The following is a 25,589-nucleotide window of genomic DNA, read 5'->3' as shown; positions in this document are numbered from 1 at the left end:
GCTAGAGCCTTGGCATCATGAAAACTATTTCCTCTACCTCAGGAATCTGTCGATTTGATCCTGCTCTTGAGAAACCAAGGCTATAATAAGGACACAACTTTCAGACCTCATTTTTCCCAACTAGGATTTTCTTGGCAATAGAACCATGTACTTAGTCCAAATATACCAAAGTTTCCCTTGGCTGAGAGAGTATCAAAAATCTTCTTAGATATACTTGTAATGTACTTGTATTAGATGGGCTCTTCCTATAGGTGGCATTGAAGTCAGGTTTGTGTCACTTAAAGCTATTAAGTGGAAATGTCTCCATTTTTTTTGGCTAGGTCGGCATTTGGAAATACAGCCTACAAGCAAGCTCACAAACCCTGACTTTGACTGTCACCTCCCGTGCATCAAGTGGTACCTTGCCTCCAGTTACAGTGACCTCTAAAATGAACAAAGACACAGGCAAATTCCCTAGCCCTATGGTAGTTTATGCAAAGATTCACCAAGGAAGCTTGCCAATTCTCAGGGCCAAGGTCACAGCCCTGATAGAATCAGTGGATGGAAAAACAGTTACTTTGGAATTATTGGACAACGGAGCAGGTAACCACCCAAGAACTTGAAGAACATATCTTTCTTTTCCAAGAAGCAACCAGGGAACAGCAGGAGGGCATGTTGTGGTGAGGACAGTTAGAAGCAGGAAGTCCAGCACTGTGATTCTGGCTGGGGGAGATTTCTGCCACCCCACAATTCCTATATTTCAAATTGTTGGAAAACATGAGGAAGGGACTACCTTTAACTTTTGTAAAGCCCCGAAGTCTCAGACTCTAGGGAGTTGTCAGTGGGTATTCCACACCCCCCAAAAAGTGAAGAAGGAAAATTAATAGATATTTTGTGTTAGGAGTTTGTGTGAAGATTAGACAGATGGATAGATAGGTAGATAGATAGATCTTCATTTTTTAATCTTCACCACACACTTTGGAGATATTATCCCTACATTACAGATGAAGAAACAGGCTTTCACATTTAAAAAGCAGCAGAGTTGGATTAAAGTATAGTTATATGTGACCCCCATATCTATGTAGATTCTATATTATCCTGCACCCAAAGGGAAAATTCTACCTATTATTTTTATATTTAAGAAGTCAAACAGGGAGAGAAAAAGAAAATTCTACATTTATTTTTAGAAGGAACTTGACTACTGTGAAACAAGTAACCTTATTAAAACAAATTCTGTAAATGAATTTCCCACCTAAATCTACCCTAGTGAAAAGCCATAAATTTAAAAAAAAATCATATAACTTTTTTTTCTCACCAGTAACATATAGTAATTGAATTCAGTTCAACAGATACGTACTGAGTAGTTACCTTGTGCTATGTTGGTTGTAACAGAGGCACATGATTGATCTCTGAGTTCAAAAAAAAGACAACAATTCAGGAAGACAAGATGTACACGTATGAAATTACACACACACACACACACACACACACACACACACACGGAAAAGAAGTATACCTCATTCTTAACATAGTCAAATCCTAAACTCTCTTGGAGATACCACTGGATTATCTTTGCTTTAAAAAAATTTAATCCACGTATGAGTTGGAAGTGTACAAATGCCCAGTTACCTTTAGGATATTCATTAATTCCTTCATTTCCCTGTCAAGGTGCTGATGCTACTAAGGATGATGGTGTCTATTCAAGGTATTTTACAGCTTACGATACAAATGGTAGATACAGTGTAAAAGTGTGGGCTCTGGGAGGTGTCGATACAGCCACTCAGAAGGGGATACCCCAGCAAACTAGAGCCATGTACATACCTGGCTGGATCGAGAATGGTAAGTCATCTATAATAACATCCTTGGCTTGAGTAAAAGGCTTGGAATCAAATGAAAACCACTAAACCTGTGGAGAGAATGGTACAAACTTAAATCAGGGTTTCTCAACCTTGGTAACTATTGACATTTTGGCCACATAATTCTTTGTTGTGAAGGGCAGTCCTGTGCATTGTAGGATGTTTAGTAGCATTTCCGGCCTCTATTCACTAGATACCAGAAGCGGCCCCCACAGTCATGACAATTAAAAATGTCTCCAGACATCATTCACTGTCCTCTAGGTAATAACATAGCCCCCAGTTGAAAACCACTAGACTGAACGTAGATTTTGACCACCCTGGTCATCTCTTGTGCTTCATTTGCCTCACTTGTAAAATAGGTAATAATGGTAACTACCTCATGGGATGGTTATGAGGAATAAACAAGAAAATACATCTAATAAGCTATTGCTGGTAAATAAGAAGTGTTCAATAAATGTTTGTTATTATTTTAAATAAATCTTAACACATTTCATAATAAAGCTCTTTCTACTGATATAGGCATTTCCACAGAATCAAAAAATAACAATTTGGGGCTTGTTATCTGCATCAGTATCACCAAAAGCCCACTGTCTCCTTTTCCTCCTCTCTTCTGCTCAGACTAGGGAGAATAGTAGACGAACCTAATAACAGATAGCATACTGAGCCCACATGTAAGCAAGTGGAAAAATTACGCTCCAAGGAACAGACAGTCCCACACCAATCTTAGTTACGAACACTTGTCCTGGACTAGAGCTGGAATCAGGTCCAAGACTGAGTCCTGATAGATTCCAGGACTTGTTTTCCATCAATCTGCATTCTGTCCTGGACAGGTCTTGTCCTAGTGCTGGTGTGTAGTAAGAAAAGCTCTTCTAAGAAGCTTCACACTGTCCTCTTTACTTGAGTGTGTGATCAGTAAAGGGAGGATTCTGAGACATGTGGTGTGTCCTCATGCAAAAGTGATAATAGGAAAAAATGCTTTAAAAGACACCGTTGCTTCCAAAGCTCTTTTACATATTTCAGCTTATTTTATTCTCCTTTGCCCTTTTTGTTGAGTTAGGGAGAGAAGTCAGGAGAAGACGGGTATAGTTGCTATATCTAGCATCATGCTCAGTGTTACACTTACATTAATATAGCTCATTCTCCTAATTATCCCATTTTACAGATGGAGAAACAGAGGCTAGAGAGGTTATTGGTCCACATTACTAAAAGTGATAGCACCCGACTTGGCACTGGGAAGCTATGCTCTTCCCCGTATACCTTGATGAGCCTTGATACCAAGAAAGACATTCTCTACTGGTGAATTGAATTAATCTTAAACCTGCTAAAGTATTCATTTCATCTTTGCCCAAGACCAGGTTAATGGGGATAAAGATCAATTTGTCTTTACAGACAAAAGATTATAAGGGCTAAAGAAGAAGAGTTTATGAGAAAGTAAAACCAGAGTAATGCCATGTTAAGGTATTCCAGAATATTTTTATTGAAAAGAGAGTCTGAGAATCCCACTGATTGAGCAGGCCAGGGTATTTTTAGAATTACAGGATGATTTTTATACAACCTTTCAACAAGAATGTGAAGCAAATTGGGATTGCTACATGAATTAGATTTCCATGCATTCATTGAGAAAATCAAGTCTTTCAAAAGCACACAATTTTAGAACCCCTAACATAAAACATTTTGTGAGAAACTACAATCGAATAAGAAAGACAAAACACAAACATGGAGAAAAAAGAGAAAAATGCACAGAATTATTAATCAAGGCAATTCTTGAAGGCCCAGATAATTGATTAAGAAATAAATAGGAAAGACAATGAAACCCCTAGTGTTACCCAGGTGGAAGAGATTGCTTGAGGAAGTCTGAGAACGTTTAAAGCAGAGGTAGTATTTAAACTGACCTTGTGTCAGGTTAAGAGTAGGATAGCAAAAAGTTGGGAAAAGAAACAATTCCAGGACAAGTATATTTACAAAAAATAAATTATGAAAGCTATTCCACTAAATATCCAGGAAATAAATATATGTGAGATAAAGAACTGTGATTCTCTCTTTGCTTTTTTTCCATCTGATGCAACCTGATTTGGGAGCTTTACAACAAATGGTTCAAGTAAGTTTTGTGTGTGGGAGGAAAGAAGGAAAGGGTAGAAAGAGGGTAATACAATAAAAAACAGAGGGAAGTATAGCCATTTCATGGTGTTGTTTACCTTGCACTGAGGAATTTTTTAATGCAGGTCAGGTAAAATGGAATCCACCAAGACCTGAAATTAATAAGGATGATCTTCAAGGCAAGCAAGTGTGTTTCAGCAGAACGTCCTCGGGAGGTTCATTTGTGGCCTCCGATGTTCCAAAGGCTCCCATACCTGATCTCTTTCCGCCTTGTAAAATCACTGACCTGAAGGCAAAAATCCAAGGGGACAGTCTCATTAATCTGACTTGGACGGCTCCTGGGGATGATTATGATCACGGAAGAGGTAAGCAGAGTGTGGTGTGGGCCCTGTAAAAGAGTTTAGCAGCCAAGCAGAGAGGCAGAGGGCGTGAGGCAGGCAGGCATGTGGTGATGCATGTGGAGGGATCTTGAACATCCTCTGAAATGAAAGCTTAAGTTTTTTAAACATGAGAAGTTTAGAATCTGAAAAACTGGCCAAAAGGGGTGTAAGATGTTTCAACCAGGAACAGGCAATCCTCAGTTTTTTTCTGAAATCTTGCCAAGCCGTTTGCTTGGCAATCTTGCCAATCTTGCTTGCTGCTTTAATAAACCTCATTTTTAGTAATGACCCCTGGAGAGAATGGGGAAAAGATCATAGATATCTATGGAGCAGAGCTGTCCTTTGGAAGAAATCTCAGATTCTACCAGAGTTTTCCTCTCAAAGTATGGTCTGTGGACTGCAGCATGGGCATCAGATGAATGCTTGTTAGAAATGTGGACCCTTAGGCCCCACCCCAGACCTACTGAAACAGAATCTGCATTTTAAGATCCCTGGATGATGTGTATGTACGGTCAAGTTTGAGAAGCACAAATAATAAAATAATAAGTGGTAATTAACCTCCTCTCTCAGTCAGGTGCTATGGCCAGAAATACTGACCTAGGCTTTATTTAAGTCAAGCCTGATCCAGTTTTACATTTATCACTCTGTCGGGATATAAAAATAAGAATGTAAAAGAAGACACTAATGCTTATAAATATGGACCATCAATTACATTTATTTATTGGTATTTTATGGGATGGTGATATTGTTTCTAACAGATTTTTAAAAAATTTTTAAGACTTGAGAATTACAAGTCACATCCTTTTTCTCTCTTTCTTTCTTTTTTAAGCTCACAAGTACATCATTGGAATAAGCACAAATATTCTTGATCTCAGAGACAAGTTCAATGATTCACTTCAAGTGAACACCACTCACCTCAGCCCAAAGGAGGCCAACTCAGAGGAAGTCTTTGTGTTTAAACCAGAAAACATCACTTTTACAAATGGCACAGATCTCTTCATTGCTGTACAGGCTGTTGATAAGGTCAACTTGAAGTCAGAAATCTCTAACATTGCACAAGTATCTTTGTTTATTCCCCCAGAGACTCCTCCAGAGACACCTAGTCCTTCTCTTCCTTGTCCTGATATTAATACCAACAGCACCATTCCTGGCATTCACATTTTAAAAATTATGTGGAAGTGGCTAGGGGAATTACAGCTATCAGTAGCCTTGGGCTGAGTTTTCCCCAAAATAAACAAATCATCCATCTTTTTTTTGATTATAGAAATTTATAAAATGTATTTTAGACTTCCTGTATGAGGCAATTTAATGAAATAAAATGCTAAACAACCAGATACATGTGTATAAAAACTACTTAGTCAAATCCAAAAGTTTAATTATTGCTCATTTATTAATGATTTTGAGTAGTAGAAAGTAGGGGTGCTTGCATCAATAAATGGAAGTATGTTTTAGTTTGATTTAAGGAGCTTTGCCAGTTATAAAAGAACATGTAATTCTATGTGAAAGATTCCAGAAAGGCCCAACCAGGTCAAACTATTTAAATATAAAAGGCATGGCTTGTTATAGAGGAGATTTGGACCAACATCACCAGAATTATGTTTTCTTTTCACTAGATTTGGGCAAAGATGATGCATTTAAGAAAGAGATTGCATTGTAGAAAGAAATAACAGCATGGTAAGGGCTCCATAGGCATAGAAATGTATGTAATATGCATGCAATTACAAGAGTTGATGATCCCTAAAGCCACAGTGGTGGGACATGAAGTAGGAAAGTAGGTTCAGGCCAGGTGTGAAGGAAAGTGATTGAGAAATAAACATTTATTTTGTACTTTGTGCCAAGTGCTCTACTAATGCCTTATATGCATTACTTTATGTAATGCAATTCGGTTCATTCAGTAAATGTTCATTAGATGACTACTATATTCCAGGCTTATGCTAGACCCTGAGTACAAAAAGATGAGCAAGATTTGGCCTTTTTCTTATAGGCATAAAGAACATTTGAGGATAAATCAGTGCTATGCTTGAGAAGTATCAGGAGGAGGGAGGTTTTGAAGACTACATGAAGGACTAAATAAAGGTGGAAGAGGCTATGGTCATGATAGATGAAAGGGGAAGGAGAAGAAAAAGGAAAAAGGACAAATAGACTTAGCAGTACGGCAGTTCCCATCAAGGACTAATCACACATTCCAGTGCCTCCATGGCCAAGTACTCTTGTGAAAGTTGTTTCAAGTTCTCAGTTCATTAGCACAATTAGTTTAAAGTGCGGGTGACTCTCTGATTGAATACAAAATATCTAGAAGACTGTTTCTACATAGACTCCAAATTTATTTCTTTATTTACAGATTTTCCTTAAAGGAAGATTCAAAGATTTCAAAATAGGATCTGAGGCATCTTAGAGATACATACAATAAACATGTTTAAAAACTAAGAAAATAAAGAAATGAAGTAAATATATAATAAAAACTAGAGGAAGCTTCAGCATATCCAAGGCCAAATATAATGTCCTGCTCAATTGCTATCGGCAGGTCACACATCAAAGATTTACAGAGTCTTGGGCTTCCCTGGTGGCGCAGTGGTTGAGAGTCCGCCTGCCGATGCAGGGGACACGGGTTCGTGCCCTGGTCCGGGAAGACCCCACATGCCGCGGAGCGCCTGGGCCCGTGAGCCATGGCCGCTGAGCCTGCATGTCCGGAGCCTGTGCTCCACAACAGGAGAGGCCACAACAGTGAGAGGCCCATGTACCGAAAAAAAAAAAGATTTACAGAGTCTAAAGTGAAAAACAAACCATAGGGTCAGGAGGAGCATGGCTTTTTCTAGTTGAGACCCATGTGAAGTTTCATCTACAGATCCTCAATAAATTAGGGTACTGTGGTGTTAAGGACAGTAGCCTCAGGAACACCCATATAATAATCACAACAAGTTTAATATAGCACTGATCACATCTTTCACTGTAATCACACTTCACTGTGGTGTTACAATACACTCTGGCATTGTTCAGGAAAGACTATTATACAGGGGCCCAAACAATACAAAACTAGCAAATAGATCTTGAGTTTGCTCCAAAGACAAAATTTGAAATGAATAGATTGTATGTCCTTTAGTCTAAGAAAGACTAGTTTTTCTTATGTATGTTTGTTATAATAGAACAGCAGAGAGTTCTGAGGCAAGGAAGACAGTGACGTCCTAAAATTCAGTATTGTTTATTGAGGACACAACCAGGTGCTTTGTCAACCAAATGGACAGAGGATCAGCTTGTAGTCTTTCTCTTAAAGTTACAAAATGAAACTAGGACATATGCTTGACTAGAGGGCCATGCACATGCCCCATGTGGACAAATGAGTCTGAGGCCCCCAATTCAGCCCCACAGAATATGATTGCCATCAGTTTAGCCTGGAAAATTTCTAAGAAGTCACTCGTTGAGACTGTAATTTCCCATTTGGGTGAATTTAATGGGATGCACCTTGGGATACAGTGGGGAACTGCACAGGAATGTATGATGATACTTCAAGGAAAAGAGGTAAATGTCAGCATGTAGGTAAGACAAAATAGAGAACAGTGAGGAAAACATTCTTATGTGTTCTGGATTATAAAGCAGCTTGTTGCAAAATGGATCTGGATTGTCATACGTGATAAAAATAAACCAAAATCTTGCTTTATGCCATCATTACCCTATAATGACCTTAGTTTTTTTTTTTTTTTTTAGTTTCTGATCAGTGAATTAAGTAGGTGGGTAAATGTGATGAATATATTCTAGGCATTGTTCTCTTAGGATTTTCAAATAAAGGCCTGTGTCCTTCCTAGACTTTCTCCTCTGGAACCACAGCTTTATCCTGCTTCCTCTGTGAATGTCTTCTCTGCCTCCTTTACTTAACTGAGCCTGAACTCTTATTGGAGGACTCCCTTTTCTCTACAAGAGGATGCTCCTTCTCCCAATACCCAAGTACCAGGGGTTGATTGAGAGAAGTATTCTCCAAGCTCCCCTTTGCAACTTCCAAACTAGGCCATTACTCCTATTGTATCATTTTTTAAGCCTCCATCCTTCGTCATTGATCTATGCCATCCTTCATCCTTTGTCTTCACTGTTGAGTTACAACACTCTTTCCCCCTTACCTCCTAAAATCACTCTGCCTGGTATCAGAGTCTATATGAATGAGTCAATCAATATATTAGCTTCAAAATTCCTTGATCTTCACCCTATCTCCATTAAATGTTAGCAAACTACTGGACTAGATCATAAATAAAAAATGGGAGAATATTGGCAATTCCATATGGTTTGACCTAATACTTCCAAGGACACAATCTAGACATAGTAATGACCTAGAACAGCTCTACCTATGAAATCTTAAAATCTCATATCTTATTCTAGTCACACATCCTCTGAGTTGTTTACTTACTACCCCATGGAACTGGCTTTATAATTTTATGATGACCTCTCATCATTTGATTGCCTCTTTTCACCTAGTCCATAATCTCCTTCTCTATTCAGCCCCTAAATGTCTTGGTGTGTCACTTCAAGTCCTCCCTTGACAACCCCTTCAACTCCCTCATTGAATTATCTTCTCATCACACCTTCTCTGAAAATCCCTAGCTTTGCATTAAGCATATTGTCTGTGTGCTTGAGACTGTCATTTATCCATTCAACATATATTTTAAAGTACCTACGTTGTATCCTAAGCACTCCATTAGATGACAAGTATAAAATGGGTAAGCAAGCCAGGTACGGTTTTGGCTCTCAAGAATTTTATAGCTGGTCAGCATGTAAACAAGCAAGTAGACAATTAACATATACAGTATGTAGGCATTATTTTAGGGGAAGCATCTATTTTAAGAATCCATGGTTTTGTAGCTAATTCACATGTAGTGTCTGCCAGAGGAAGTGATGCTTCCACTTTCATGATGTCTGGCAATAAGTACAAAATAAAGAGGGAAAACCAAGCAAAAGAAAAGAAACAAAATGACCTTAATCAAATCTCTGTTTCTCCAAATACTACTACATATTACATGTTGGGCAAAATCTACTGCCAGATGCACTCTGGGGTGATTCTAGGGATCTAATTCTTTTCATTCACTCATTGATAGCCTGTTGATATCAATACCAGCAAAAGAATGAGACAGAGAGAGAGAGAGAGAGAGAGAATATAAGCACTATGTTTTTAAAAATTATGCCTAAAAAAAACTACCTGACATATGACCTCAATGGATTCCACCTGCCCCGAAACAATTCTACATTTTAGACTTTTGAAGAAATGCCAAAATATTTCCAAATAACATGCTTTCCAAAGCGTGTTTGTTAGAATGATTCATTAAAACAAAGAAAGAGAAGATTAATCAACAAAACAGTGTTCAAGGAGGCTTATAATAAAATGTCACAGAAACAAAGATGACAATCCAGGTAAGAACTAAATAATGAGGACAGGAAATTCATTGAATTAGAAAGCCTAAGCAATGCATAGTTATAGTAATTGAGAAAAATCTATTTTACCTGGTTCCCGGCATCCAGTGCAAAAAGGGAAATGTTAGGTGGTTCTTCTTAGCCTATTTTAACTATCACAGAGATAAATATTTTCCTAAATTTCAAAGTAATTCCAAATTCATTAGGAAAAAAGACAAAAAGCATATGAGGAGCTGCAGAATGGACAGCACAATTCAAACTGCAGAGGGCATAACAAGCTCATGCATGATTCAGGTAGGCACTGGGCCTCAGCTAATCCTACTCACAGGGCATGGCTGTGGGACCTGAGGCAGCACTTTAAAGATCTAGGCAATCAGTCTATTTCGAGCAAGGCATTAGTATCTAGGGGTTGGAAAGCAGAATACTAACACTACCACTATCACCCCACCTACTGGGGGGTGAAGAAGAGTTGTAAGGGCAGGCACAGGTGAGTAGGGCCTTTCCAAGGAGAGAATGGTGCTACATTATTAACATCATTATTTGCTATATTATCTGATAATGATAATAGCCACCATTTACTGGGTTTTTACTAAATGTCAGGCACTAAGTGCTTTACATATTTACATCCAGAGGCCCCCCCCAATATTTGAGAAGACTAAGGCAAAGGTATAAATGGAGATCAACATACCAAGTCTCTAAATATGCAAATATAAATCAGGCTAACAATCTATTAAATGTGTTTATCTCCTATCTTGACAAATACACTTCCATTATGACTTGAAAGGCCAGATTCAAATTTAAAATTCTTAGACCCCTCTCAATGTCATGCTGGAACATGGCAGCTCAGGAACAGATGGGCCATGGAGCACCCTTTTTTCTTCCTACCCTCCCCGACTCCAGTCCTCACCTTGAGGGACCTCACGTACATGGGTATGGCCCTCTCAACCCATACAGCACATCAACAGCTGTCCTTTGTTCTTCTCTCAAGCCTGAAAATGCACACACCTTTGATGCAATCTGCCCTGGGGAAAACTGACCCTGGCACCCAAGTTAGTTCTGGCCCATGCAGACCATGGAAGAAAGATCGGTTATTTATCAGGGAATTTCAGATTTCAGGCATGTGTAGTGTGTTCTAGAAGGGGAGGGGGAAGGGGGTTACTCACTGGATGGGCACAATCTCTTGGCCCTGTGGACTCCTTACTCCACAGAAAGGATGAGCTACATAATTTGGAGGACCAAGTGCAAAATGAAAATGCAGGACCCCTTGTTTAAGTAGCAGTCAAACTTTATTATTAAAGCTACTAAAATATAAAGTTTTTCCTTTCTTTCATAACCTTTCTTGGCTTGTCATGGTAATTTTATTCGTTATTTAAAGCTGTTCTAAATTCTAAAAATTACAATTGTAAAGTATTCGTGTGACTTTTACCATTCATCTTTATATTGTGCAATGCTGGTTCTAGATGCACATATAAGAGCATTTAACATGTATGTGGAATACACAATTTGTACACAATTTTATAACTCATACATACATATGTATTTCATTCTTTCCAAAATAGTGAAAACATTGCACAAAATTAACTCAAGTGTTTTTATTTCACATCTTGCTTGCCAGCTCTCTACCTTTGGCTCACTGGTGAGTAAGGAAGGACTAAAAGGAAAAGGAACTATGGGTTGCTCTATTTTCCCCTTTCATTCTATGTCATCATTTATCAATATAAGTAGTTGGTTAACAAAGGGAAATAACATGAATAAGAAAGGATATGATACAGTTTCTTGGTTGTTTGTGTTTCTTGGAATGTCATTGCCTTCTTTCTGCATTCAAAGTTCTGGATTAAACTGAAAGCACAGCCTCTTCAGGCTGTCAGGGCACCACCTACCTAGTCAGGGCACCACCTACTTAGTCATAGACATAACGTGTTTACCTTATACTCACTTTGAGTCTTGCTGAAATCCAACGCTTTGTGAGCTCACTTGAAGTTTTGCTCATGGACATCATGAATGCTATATACAAATGGAGTGGCAAGAAATGGTGGACACACATATTGCACGTATCTCTTTTGCTTAAATGCATGATCCACTGTTCCATCAGATGCTATTTACAAAACTTAAGTTCAAAGACAAAAATTAAGAATTTTAAGGCAACTACAGCAGAGCATTAAATCAAGCATAGAACTTTTCTGAGTGCAGGGCCATATATGACTACACAGGTCTCAAGCCCATGAAGCTAGCCCTAGGAAAGGCAGAGCCAGCAGAGGACAAGAGCAGGGCCCTCTAAAGGGAAAGGATGTCATATCGAAAGGCAGTACAGATGGGCAACTAAGGCTCAGAGTTAAGTAATTTGCCTGCAATCTTAGTTGGTAAGTGACTTAAGTAGTAATTAAACCAGAGTTAGTCAAGACCTGGAGATCAATCTGGAGAACAGAAGCCCAGCTACATGGACTGGGCCAGTAGTGTACAAGCCTCAGATTTTCAGGTATTCTTTTTCCCATAGCCAAGAAGCATTTCCAAGTTGATTCTTTGGCAGGCTGGCTCTAGAAACATAGCTGCAATTATACTAGTGCTATTCAAAAAACAGCCTGATTAAGAGAGAAGTTACAAGCAACTTTTCGTTGCAGTAATAATTAGAATACATATAATAATAATAACAATAATATTTATTATTAACTAATACTAATAATAAGAATAGCTAACATTTACTTAACTCTTACTAAGTGTCCGATACTGCTCTGAGAATTTCTGCTATATTATTTTTATTTCACAGAACCCCTTTGAGGTTGGTAATATTATTTACATTTGACAAATGAGAAAGCTGAGGCAAAGAGGGGCCAACAAATTTAGTAAGGTCACACAGCTGGTTAGTGATAGAGTCAGAATTTTGAACTCAGGAAGGTTTTTGTTGTTGTTGTTTCTTTTCTGTGTTTTTTTTGTCCACAAAATAGGGAAAATCTAAAGTTTATTCATATTCACATTTACTACATTAATACTGTGTGACCTTTTATATTGAAGTATAGTTAATTTACAATGTCGTGTTAGTTTGAGGGTGTACAGCAAAGTGATTCAGAAATATATATAACTGAATACATTTATATATATATAAAAATATGTATCTATTCTTTTTCAGATTCTTTTCCACTATAGGTTATTACAAGATATTGAATATAGCTCCCTGTGCTATATAGTTGGTCCTTGTTTATTTTTTATATATTAGTGTGTATATGTTAATCTGAAACTCCTAATTTATCTTCCCCCCATCCCCACTATCCCCTTAGGTAACCATAAATCTGTTTTCTATGTGTGTGAGTCTATTTCTGTTTTGTAAATAAGTTCATTTATATCACTTTTTTTAGATTTCACATATAAGTGATATCATAAGATATTTGTCTTTCTCTGTCTGACTTACTTCACTTAATGTGATAATCTCTAGGTCCATCCAAATGGCATTATTTTATTCCTTTTTATGGCTGAGTAATATTCCATTGCATATATATACACAACTTCTTTATCCATTCATTTCTCTATGGAGATTCAGGTGGCTTCCAAGTCTTGGCTATTGTAAATAGTGCTGCTATGAACATTGGGGGTGCATATATCTTTTTGAATTATGTTTCCTCCAGATATATGCCTAGGAGTGGGATTGCATGATCATATGGTAACACTATTTTCAGTTTTTTAAGGAACCTCCATACTGTTATGCAATGGTAAATGGGATTGTTTCCTTAATTTCTCTTTTTGATCTTTCATTGTTAGTGTACACAAATGCAACAGATTTCTGTATATTAATTTTGTATCCAGAAACTTTACCAAATTCATTGATGAGCCTTAGTAGTTTTCTGGTAATGTCTTTAGGATTTTCTACATATAGCATCATGTCGTCTGCAAACAGTGACAGTTTTACTTTTCTTTTCCAATTTGGATTCCTTTTATTTCTTTTTCTTCTCTGATTGCTGTGGTTACAACTTCCAAAACTATGTTGAATAAAAGTGGCAGGGGTGGGCATCCTTGTCTTGTTCCTGGTCTTAGAGGAAATGCTTTCAACTTTTCACCATTGAGTATGATGTTAGCTGTGGTGAACCCAGAAAGTTTTGCTACTTTGAACCGTCTATCTCTCTCTATATATAGATCCATCACTATATTAGTGAGGTCTACTTGAAGGCAGGTGGAACTAAGCCAAGTGATCCAGACAAGGCAATCAATAAATATTTTTAGAATAATAGTACAGGGGACTTTAATAGCATTTTCATTTATCAGACATAACTAAAATCTCACATTAACCAGTTTTTCTTACATTTTATTTTTCAGAAAAGAATTTTTAAAGGTTCCCATTTTAGATCTAATTGTTTTCATCATGTAGCCAAGGTTCCATATGAGGAAATATTTTACATTTAATTCAATGTCCTATATACCTTCCTTATCTACACATACAGTAAGGCCAGGAACCAGGAAATAAGGGGAAAACCCTGCTGACTCACAAAACTGTTAGAAGGGACGGTTGTCAACATGGCTATTAACTTTGGAATTGAGTGTCAATCAAATTTGCTACCAAAGTACAGAGTTTATTGCCTAGCTTGCTTGTTTGTTTTGTTTTTTGTTTTAATGCTGGTTAGTATGTGGATCAAATTTGCTAGTATAGCATGACCTAGTTGTCTAGTTAGTTTTGTTGCTCTGTTTTACTACTGGATAGAATTGGATCTATGTGGAAACAAGTATCAAATATGCATACCTGGTAGTGAATCAGTGGTCCTGAATGATAAACAGTGACAAAGGTAACCAAGAGTAACAAACAGAAGATCGTAAGCACTAGGGTTCACTCAATTTCCTCATCTGAGAATGAGGGTAGAGAAGTGCTGTGAGCAACCCCGTCGACTGGCAACAACAATGACAGCAATAACAATAAAATCCTTGTTACTAAATAAAATATATATATATATAGTGTTTATATGTATATTATTTGTAAAGTGTAATGAGGTATATACTCTCATATACCATTTCATGAACTCTCATATACCATTTCATAAATGGGCAGTGACATTCTAGAAAGCAATTGGCAATGTCAAGAGCCAAAAAAATTTTCTCTCCTTAACACATCAGTTTACAAACAGTATCTATCATAAGGAAATAAATAAAATTGCCAACCAAGTTATTCACAGCAGCATCCTCTGAAAGATACCCAAATGGGAAATAATAGCAATGTCTAACAATAATAGTAAATTATGTTGTATTCATGTGATGAAACTTTACTCAATCTTTTGGGCTTCTGAAATATTTCTTGATATAAGAAAATGCTTTAAAAATACATATCCTCTCACTAGTTATGGAACATTGGCCAAGTTACTCTCTGTACTACCGCTACTTTACCTGTAGTATAAAATGAAGGCATCATAGGATTGATGTGAAGCTTAACTGAATGAATATAAGAAGAGTGGTTAGAAGAGGGCCTGGAACAGAAGAATCACTAAGTCAATATTAGTTATCTCATCATCTCCATCTTCATTCTCATTCCAAAAGAGTTTTATTTTAAATTATATATATATATATTTTTTAAATTTTTATTTATTTATTTATTTTTGGCTGTGTTGTGTCTTCATTGTGGTGCGCAGGCTTCTCATTGTGGTGGCTTCTTCTGTTGCGGAGCATGGGCTCTAGGCACGCAGGCTTCAGTAGTTGTGGCTCATGGGCTCTAGAGCACAGGCTCAGTAATTGTGGCCCACAGGCTTAGTTGCTCCACGGCATGTGGGATCTTCCCAGACTGGGGCTGGAACCCATGTCCCCTGCATTGGCAGGCGGATTCTTAACCACTGCAACACCAGAGAAGCCCCCAAAACAGTTTTGTGGTAGAATGCTTATAATACCTACAATTTTTAAATGTTTACAAAATTGAAAAATTGAATACACAGCATGGTTATACACACACACACACACACACACACACACACACATATACATATAGTAATAGGTAATTAAAGTTTCCTTCTTTAAACCTTTAATATTTTCCAATTTCTTTTTATAATAAACACTTATTTATAATCAGAAAAAAGATTTTTACATATTATAAAAAAATCTACATAATACAAATGCCAAAACATGTTGAGAAACAAAAAAAGAAAGGTGATGCCAGAAACTCAAAATGGCAACAAAGGGACTTTCCTGGTAGTTCAGTGGTTAAGACTTCGCACTTCCACTGCAGGGGATGTGGGTTCAATCCCTGGTCGGGGAACTAAGATCCCGCATGGCACAGAGGGTAGCTAAAAGAAAAAAAAATGGCAACAAAGAATGGGCCCTGGGAAGGCAGAAAAGAGCCAGAAATGAGGAAAATGGAGAATATACATTTCTGCAGCATATGGACAACATCTCAGCAGTGCCTTCAGGGGCCAATACACACACCTAGAGATTAGCAAATTTCCAAGTACCTTGTATTGGTCTCCAGAGAAGAGCTCAAAGTTGATTTACAGAATGATGATCCCAAGTGTACAATTAAACTAATTCTAATATGAAATAGAAGATGTCACAGAGAAGCAAGCCCATAAAACACTCAGGGAGGACAAGAAGCATATGAGCTTTCTTCTTTCCCTTTCCCTATAACTGATTACTGTATTAATTTATCTGGAATGGATTTCTAAAAAAAATTTAAATCTGGCACTTCCCTTCTGTAAAAATATTTGTGTGCCTTAATAAAAATTTGTCCCTTTGGATAAAGATTGGAGTATATGATGCTGGTGTAAAAATATTCTGTAAAAATATTTGTGTGCCTTAATAAAAATTTGTCTTCTGTAAAAATATTTGTGTGCCTTAAAATATTTGTGTGTCTTAATAAAAATTTGTCCCTTTGGATAAAGATTGGAGTATATGATGCTGGTGCCCACTGGCGGGCATTCATAAAGACTCTTGCCACCTGCATTCACTCATGCCTCATTACATTACCCAAGTTATCCTCAATACATTCTATTTAATATATTCTCTTTTAGAAAGATAGGCATGAAGAGTTAAAATTAAGTTTTCAAACTAAGTGAGTTAGGCTTCAGTTATCTGGAAAGTTCCATGACAGTATTAATTCCTGATTGATGCCAGACAATCAAGGCTACCATATACCCATACAAATAATAACAAGGAATATCAGATTGGCTGAGACTGGTTCTCCCAAAACAGCCTATATAGCAGCCTAATGCATCTGCCAAACAGGGTGTTTTCACCTTGGGACCATCTCAGACTTCAGGAAATCATCCCCCAGATATTTTCAGAATCTGATCTAGGTATACAAAGTTGCCAGCAAAACTGATTCTGTATTGGTTCCTGGGTAATCTACAGTAGAGCTGGTTCTGAGTTCTTTTAGGGCTACCTCACCTTTGCAGTGCTATGTGAGATATGCCCAATATCCTTCAAACAAACAAATAAATATTTAACTAACATATGTGAGTTGGTTTTCTGTCACATGCAACCAAAGAGTGCTGTTTAAAATATTCATACAATATAGTTAATACTTCAGAAAATAATTCTCTTTTTTGAGCTGAAAAAAAAAGAAACATTCATTGTAACCTTTATACAAGAACCTAATTCCTAAATTTTTGTTTCTTACCTATTGGTCTGAGTCTAACACTGTCTAGCTCTTGGAACATAATATTTGTTGACTCGGATTCATTTATTCATTGAGCACAACTTGTAGTGTATGACAGGCATCTTGCTGGAGTCTGGAACTACATGGTCCCTGCTCTTCCAGGGGTTTACAGTTTAGTCAGGGAGACAAAGTAATTTAATGTGATGTGGTATGGTATCATGTAATTATGGGACCATAAAGAATAAAAGGAAAACATTTCTGTATATTCAAAGCCAGAAGAGGAGAGGGCACGAAACTGAGGATTAGGAAGGTAATGAGGAAGTAGCTAAGCCTCAGAGGAAGGTTTTGAAGAAAATGCCAAAGATCTTGGACTTTAGCCAGCAGGCAATGGGGAAATGATAGTAAAAAAGCTGCAGCAGGACAAGATCATGTTTTATTGAGAAAAATCAGTGCAGAATATATTGGGAGGAATTAGGGTAAAGACAAGGGGTTCTGTTAGGACAGAGATTGCAATCTCTGAGCTACTGAGCTACCACGGAAAGTTATAATGAGGTAAAATAAAATCATTCAGGATCAACTGATTTTGTCTTTTTCATTACCTGTTACAAATATCCTACGTTTCTTACATTTTCTTTTACACATAGATAATTTTGGAATGGTTATAACATTATCATTTTAAGTGTATCTCTATGAATCACATATTATTACATCTTTTCAAAATCTAAGTTGAGAGTCCCTGTCTTACCAAAAATGAGTTTAATGAATTCACATAGGTTTATTCGTTAGAAATTATTTCTACCATCTTCCTTCATATTTTCTATTTTACATATTGTTCTTGTTTCTTCTCTTCCCCTTCTTTACTAACTTCCATTAGATAAACTGAATTTTACTCTGCTGGTTTGAAAATCATACATTATGATTTTAGTCTTCTGGTGGTTATCTCAACTAATTAAGACCCATTTTTATATTTATTATTTATGTATTTATTTCCTACAGTAATATGAAAGCAATATTTATAGTCCCCTCTCCCCTTCACTTCCAACAGAAATGCCTTAGCAGGCTCTTGTGTCTCTCTGGACTCCAATACCAACCTCCCTCATGTTGGTATTTCCTAGCATTTAAATTATGAATTCATAGATTTTTGTTGTTGTTGCTCATTGCTTGCTTAGAAAAGAAATTTTACTAAATTATTTACTCACGTTTAGTTCTTACTGACTTTATTTATTTTGCTTTTTGCTGGAGAATTTCCTTCAAGAGTATTTTTACAGTGTGTATCAGGTGATCTGAGACCTAGTAGTCCTGACATTATTCTTTTCACCTTATATTTAAGCGATAATTTTAAATACTAGGTTTAATTTTTTTCTCTTAATACTTTGAAAATAGTTTTACATTGTTTCTTGTACCTATGGCTGCTGTTGAAAAGTCTGGGCTACATGTGAAGTTGGTCATCAGCAGATAGCATAAATGCATGGAGATCAGCCTTCAGAAAAGTAATTATCAGTGTTCTCTGAGGCTTGAGAAAAGCAACAGTCCAGATAAAGATATATTTATAGGTATAAAGAGTGTTTGAGGGTGTTCACATCTAGTAGCCTCTACTTTCTTTGTGAAGTAGAAATCAAGGATGTTTGCTGATAGATAAAGAGTTAGGTGAGTTAATAGACGACCAGTATTATTGGTATCCTTTAGATTAGGTCAAAGAACAAAAACATCTTCCTAGAGCAAATAATAGGTTCTTAAACATGCAGTTGAAACATTATATGCCTTTTCAAAACTCTTTTTTTAAATTGGAGTATAGTTGCTTTACAATGCTGTGTCAGTTTCTGCTGTACAGCAAAGTGAATCAACCATACATATACATATATCCCCTCTTTTTTTGGATTTCCTTCTCATTTAGGTCACCACAGAGCACCAAGTAGAGTTCCTTGTGCTATACAGCAAGTTCTCATTAGTTATCTATTTTATACATAATAGCGTATATATATATCAATCCCAATCTCCCAATTCATGCCAACCCCCTCTTTTCCCCCTTGGTATCCATACGTTTGTTCTCTACGTCTGAGTATCTATTTCTGTTCTGCAAAAAGATCATCAATACCATTGTTCTAGATTCTACAAATATGCATTTAATATACAATATTTGTTTTTCTCTTTCTGACTTACTTCACTTTGTATGATAGTTCTAGGTCCATCAAATTCGCTGCAAATGACACAATTTCATTCCTTTTTATGGCTGAGTAATATTCCATTGTATGTATGTGCCACATCTTCTTTATCCATTCATCTGTCAATGGAAACTTAGGTTGCTTCCATGTCCTGGCTATTGTAAATAGTGCTGCAATGAACATTGGGGTACATGACTCTTTTCTGAATTATGGTTTTCTCAGGGTATATGCCCAGTAGTGGGATTGCTGGGTCATATGGTAGTTCTATTTTTAGGTTGTTTTTTTTTTATTCAAACAGAAAGTCACAAAAATTATAATCATCCTCATCAGTTCACTCAGTCCCATGTAATTAATTTTTTTCATCTTGATGTTTTGTTAGCACTTTTATGAATTCATCAGTTTTCCATTAGAGTTCTGAAAATGCTTATTCATTCAGTTTAGCAGTATAGTCAGCTACCAGAAACCTGTACCTGTCAGAGTCTTCTCCATGAATTCCTTGAAGATGAAACCCTTTTAGAGGAACATTTTTGCAAAAGCATCAGAGTACACCCAGAACTGTCTGTAAATGACAAAACACTTAAAAATGACCACAGCAAAAGATTTGATGAAAGTTCATAATAATGCAGTTGATGAGGAAATTTAGTTATTTCTGAGATATACATTTTAAAGTACTAACTAGAATTACGACATAACATTATACCAGAACATATAAGATTTTTAGGAATTTCATGTAATGTCTGAAACATTTATATTAACATATTTCCATACAATTAACCCAAAGAAAGTTTAGTATTAGTTCTTAATTTTTAAATTTTATTTTATTTATTTTCTCATACAGCAGGTTCTTATTAGTCATCAGTTTTATACACATCAGTGTATAACATGTCAATCCCAATCACCCAATTCAGCACACCACCATCCCCATCCCCCCGTGGCTTTCCCCTGTTGGTGTCCATACGGTTGTTCTCTACATCTGTGTCTCAAATTCTGCCCTGCAAACCAGTTCATCTGTATCATTTTTCTAGGTTCCACATACATGCATTAATATACGATATTTGTTTTTCTCTTTCTGACTTACTTCACTCTGTATGACAGTCTCTAGATCCATCCACATGTCAACAAATGACTCAATTTCGTTCCTTTTTATGGCTGAGTAACATTCCATTGTATACATGTACCACATCTTCTTTATCCATTCGTCTGTCAATGGGCATTTAGGTTGCTTCCGTGACCTGGTTATTGTAAATAGTGCTGCAATGAACATTGGGGTGCATGTGTCTTTTTGAATTATGGTTTTCTCTGGGTATATGCCCAGTAGTGGGATTGCTGGGTCATATGGTAATTCTATTTTTAGTTTTTTAAGGAACCTCCATACTGTTCTCCATAGTGGCTGTATCAATTTACATTCCCACCAACAATGCAAGAGGGTTCCCTTTTCTCCACACCCTCTCCAGAATTTGCTGTTTGTAGATTTTCTGATGATGCTCATTCTAACTGGTGTGAGGTGATATCTCATTGTAGTTTTGATTTGCATTTCTCTAATAACTAGTGATGTTGAGCAGTGTTTCATGTGCTTGTTGGCCATCTGTATGTCTTCTTTGGAGAAATGTCTATTTAGGTCTTCTGCCCATTTTTGGACTGGGTTGTTTGTTTCTTTAATATTGAGCTGCATGAGCTGTTTGTATATTTTGGAGATTAATCCTTTGTCAGTTGCTTCATTTGCAAATATTTTCTCCCATACTGAGGGTTGTCTTTTCATCTTGTTTATGGTTTCCTTTCCTGTGCAAAAGCTTTGAAGTTTCATTAGGTCCCATTTGTTTATTTTTGTTTTTATTTTCATTACTGTAGCAGGTGGGTCAAAAAAGATCTTGCTGTGATTTATGTCAGAGAGTGTTCTGCCTATGTTTTCCTCTAAGAGTTTTATAGTGTCTGGCCTTACATTTAGGTCTTGAATCCATTTTGAGTTTATTTTTTGGTATGGTGTTAGGGACTGTTCTAATTTCATTCTTTTATATATAGCTGTCCAGTTTTCCCAGGACTACTCAATGAAGAGGCTGTCTTTTCTCCACTGTATATTCTTGCTTCCCTTGTCATAGATTAGGTGACCATGGTGCGTGGGTTTATCTCTGGGTTTCCTATCCTGTACCATTGATCTATATTTCTGTTTTTGTGCCAGTACGATACTGTCTTGATTACTGTAGCTTTGTAGTGTAGTTTGAAGTCCAGGAGCCTGATTCCTCCACCTCTGTTTTTGTTTCTCAAGATTGCTTTGGCTATTCGAGGTCTTCTGTGTTTCCATACAAATTGTAAAATTTTTTGTTCTAGTTCTGTGAAAAATGCCGTTGGTAATTTGATAAGGATTGCATTGAACTGTAGATTGCTTTGGGTAGTATAGTCATTTTCACAATGTTGATTCTTCCAATCCAAGAACATGGTATATTTTTCCATGTGTTTATGTCATCTTTGATTTCTTTCATCAGTGTTTTACAGTTTTCTGAGTACAGGTCTTTTGCCTCCTTAGGTAGGTTTATTCCTAGGCATTTTATTCTTCTTGTTGTGATGGTAAATGGGATTGTTTCCTTGATTTCTCTTTCTGATCTTTCATTGTTAGTGTATAGGAATGCAGAAGATTTCTGTGCATTAATTTTGTATCCTGCCACTTTACCAAATTCATTGATTAGCTCTAGTAGTTTTCTGGTGGCATCTTTAGGATTTTCTATGTACAGTGTCATGTCTTATGCAAACAGTGACAGTTTAACTTCTTCTATTCCAATTTATATTCCTTTTATTTCTTTTTCTTTTCTGATTGCTGGGGCTAGGACTTCCAAAACCATGTTGAATAATGGTGGCGAGAGTGAACACCTTTGTCTTGTTCCCAATCTTAGAGGGAATGTCTTCAGTTTTTCACCATTGAGAATGATGTTTGCTGTGGGTTTGTCATATATGACCTTTATTATATTGAGGTAGGTTCCCTCTGTGCCCACTTTCTGAAGAGTTTTTATCATAAATGGATGTTGAATTTTGTCAACAAGAGCTAACAGTGTTAGCTCTTCTCTATATATTTGATAGAATTTTCCTGTGAAACCATCTGGTTCTGGACTTTTGTTTTTTGGAGGACTTTTAATCACAGTTTCGATTTCATTACTTGTGAGTGGCCTGTTCATATTTTCTAGTTCTTCTGGTTCAGTATTCGAAAGTTTTACTTTTCTAAGAATTTGTCCATTTCTTCCAGTTGTCCATTTTATTGGCATATAGTTGCTTGTAGTAGTCTCTTATGATCCTTTGTATTTCTGCAGTGTCAGTTGTAACTTTTCCTTTTTCATTTCTAATTTTATTGATTTGATTTCCTCTCCCTTTTTTTCTTGATGAGTCTGGATAAAGGGTTGTCAATTTTGTTTATCTACTCAAAGAACCAGCTTTTAGTTTCATTGATCTTTGCTATTGTTTTCTTCATTTCTATTTTATTTATTTCTGCTCTGATCTTTATGATTTCTTTCCTTCTACTGACATTGGGTTTTGTTTGCTCTTCTTTCTCTGGTTACTTTAGGTGTAAGGTTAGATTGTTTATTTGAGATTTTGCTTGTTTCTTGAGGTGAGATTGAATTGCTCTAAACTTCCCTCTTAGAAATGCTTTTGCTGCATCCCATAGGTTTTGGGTCATCGTGTTTTCACTGTCATCTGTTTCTAGGTGTTTTTTAAAACTTCCTCTGTGATTTCTTCAGTGACCTCTTGGTTAATTAGTAGCATATTGTTCAGCCTCCTTGTGCTTGTGTTTTCTACAGCTTTTTTCCTGTAATTGATTTCTAATCTCATAGTGTTGTGGTTGGAAAAGATGCTTGATATGATTTCAATTTTCTCAAATTTTCTGAGGCTTGATTTGTGACCCAAGATGTGATCTATCCTGGAGAATGTTCCATGTGCACTTGAGAAGAAAGTGTACTCTGCTATTTTCAGATGGATTGTCCTATAAATATCAATTAAGTCTATCTGGTCTAATATGTCATTTAAGGTGTGTGTTTCCTTATTAATTTTCTGTCTGGATGATCTATCCATTGGCGTAAGTGGAATGTTAAAGTTCCGCACTATTATTGTGTTACTGTCGATTTCCTCTTTAATGGCTGTTAGCATTTGCCTTATATATTGAGGTGCTCCTATATTGGGTGCATAAATATTTACAATTGTTATATCTTCTTCTTGGAATGATCCCTTGATCATTATGTAGTGTCCTCCCTTGCCTCTTGTAACAGTTTTTATTTTAAAGTCTGTTATAAGTATTGTCTGATATAAGTATTGCTCCTCTAGCTTTCTTTTGATTTCCATTTGCATGGAATATATTTTCCCATCCCCTCACTTTCTCCCTGTATGTCCCTAATTCCAAAGTGGGTCTCTTGTAGACAGCAAATATACAGGCCTTGTTTTTGTATCCATTCAGCTAGTCTCTGTCTTTTGGTTGGAGCATATACATTTAAGGTAATTATTGATATGTATGCTCCTCTCACCATTTTCTTAATTGTTTTGTTTTTGTAGGTCTTTTTCTTGCCTTGTGTTTCCGCCTGGAGAAGTTCCATTTGCCTTTGTTGTAAAGCTGTTTGGTGGTGCTTAATTCTCTTAGTTTTTGCTTGTCAGTAAAGCTTTTGATTTCTCTCTCAAGAAAAAGGAATGAGATCCCTGTTGGGTATAGTAATTTTGGTTGTAGGTTTTCCCTTTCATCACTCTAAATGTATCCTGCCACTCTCTTCTGGCCTGCAAAGTTTCTGCTGAAAAATCAGCTGATAACCTTATGGGAATTCCCTTGTATGTTATTCGTTGCTGCTTTTTCCCTTGCTGCTTTTAATATTTTTCTTGGTATTTAATTTTTGTTAGTTTGATTAATATGTGTTTCAGCATGTTTCTCCTTGGGTTTACCCTGTATGGGACTTTCTGTACTTCCTGGCCTTGCCTGACTATTTCCTTTCCCATGTTAGGGAAGTTTGGGGCTATAATCTCTTCAAATATTTTCTCAGATCTCCTCTCTCTCTTCTTCTTCTGGGACCCCTATAATTCGAATGTTTGTGTGTTCAATATTGTCCCAGAGGTCTCTGAGACTGTCTTCAATTCTTTTTATTCCTTTTTTCTTTCTTCTGCTCTGTGGCAGTTATTTCCAGCATTCTATCTTCCAGCTCACTTATCTGTTCTTCTGCCTCAGTTATTCTGCTATTGATTCCTTCTAGTATATTTTTCATTTCAGTTATTGTGAATGTGAACAATCAATGTTAATGTGAACAATCAATGATTGTTTGTTCTTTAGTTTTTCTAGGTCTCTGTTAAACATTTCTTGGATCTTCTCGATCCATGCCTCCATTCTGTTTCCGAGATCTTGGATCATCTTTACTATATTACTCTGAGTTCTTTATCAAAGTCTTTTCCCTCTGAAGGGTAGGGCCATATCAGGTGGTATGCTTTGGGGTGTCTGTGAGTTTATTATGATTTTAGGCAACCTTTCTGCTGATGGGTGGAGCTGTGTTCCTTTCTTGCTGGTTGTTTGGTGTGAGGTGTCCAGCACAGGATCCTGTAGGCAGTTGGGTAGAGCTGGGTTTTGGTGTCAAGATGGATACCTTCAGGTTTCCTCTAGCGTTGGTCCCTTTTTTAATTTCTGTTTTCTTTTTTCTTTCTTTCATCCTACCCAGTTGGGTGGGGATTTTTCCTGTCCTTTTCGGTGTCTCAAGTCTTCCACTAATATTCAGCAAGTGCTATGTGAGAATTTTTCCATTTGTAGATGTATTCTTGATATACTTGTGAGGAGAGACAAATTCCACATCCTCCTATTCCAGCATCTTGATTCTTCTGTGTCTTTTCACAACTCTTGAAGGGAGTTTAAGCAACATTTCTTCTCTTAAGTCTGTCTTGGTTTGTGTGTCTGATGAGAAAAGCCTTAAAGTATAAAACTTGGTTCCTGTTCTTGGCCCTGTATTTTTCCATATGGATAAGATCATCCTCCATAGGAGAGAATGAAAGTGTCTCTGAGAGAAGTAGAAACAAAGGAAGGAGATAGAAAGTTCAAGTCCCTGGTTTTGGCTCTCCCTGAAAACTAGCTGCATCTTGACCTTCCTATAACTTCTTGTCTAGTCCTTTTTTGGATTCCCTGAGTCAATAAATTCCACTTAATTCCTTAAGTCAATCTGAGGTAAATTTC

The 25,589-nt window shown here is 36.8% G+C and overlaps 1 protein-coding gene and 1 long non-coding RNA gene across 4 annotated transcripts in view; one reads left to right on the top strand and one right to left on the bottom strand.

The window, feature by feature from the left end:
- Positions 1 to 5,633, top strand: part of CLCA1 (chloride channel accessory 1) — a 36,706-nt gene extending 31,073 nt beyond the window's left edge. For both annotated transcript variants that reach the window (XM_060139627.1, XM_060139628.1), the window contains exons 11-14: positions 321 to 582; positions 1,648 to 1,818; positions 4,058 to 4,297; positions 5,142 to 5,633. In XM_060139627.1, coding sequence (XP_059995610.1) covers positions 321 to 582; positions 1,648 to 1,818; positions 4,058 to 4,297; positions 5,142 to 5,530 — 1,062 coding nt within the window. In that variant the 3' untranslated portion in view covers positions 5,531 to 5,633. The remainder of the gene's footprint in view (positions 1 to 320; positions 583 to 1,647; positions 1,819 to 4,057; positions 4,298 to 5,141) is intronic.
- Positions 1 to 25,589, bottom strand: part of LOC132514653 (uncharacterized) — a 196,323-nt gene that overhangs the window by 9,037 nt on the left and 161,697 nt on the right. The window contains exon 3 of one of the 2 annotated variants that reach the window (XR_009538886.1): positions 1,801 to 1,885. The exons of the other annotated variant lie outside the window; for it this stretch is intronic. This is a non-coding gene — a long non-coding RNA (uncharacterized LOC132514653). The remainder of the gene's footprint in view (positions 1 to 1,800; positions 1,886 to 25,589) is intronic. 2 annotated transcript variants of the gene reach the window in all.

This window comes from Lagenorhynchus albirostris, chromosome 2 (assembly GCF_949774975.1).
Source record: "Lagenorhynchus albirostris chromosome 2, mLagAlb1.1, whole genome shotgun sequence".
Taxonomy (NCBI): Eukaryota; Metazoa; Chordata; class Mammalia; order Artiodactyla; family Delphinidae; genus Lagenorhynchus; species Lagenorhynchus albirostris.
This window is presented reverse-complemented; position numbering and strand designations above follow the sequence as displayed.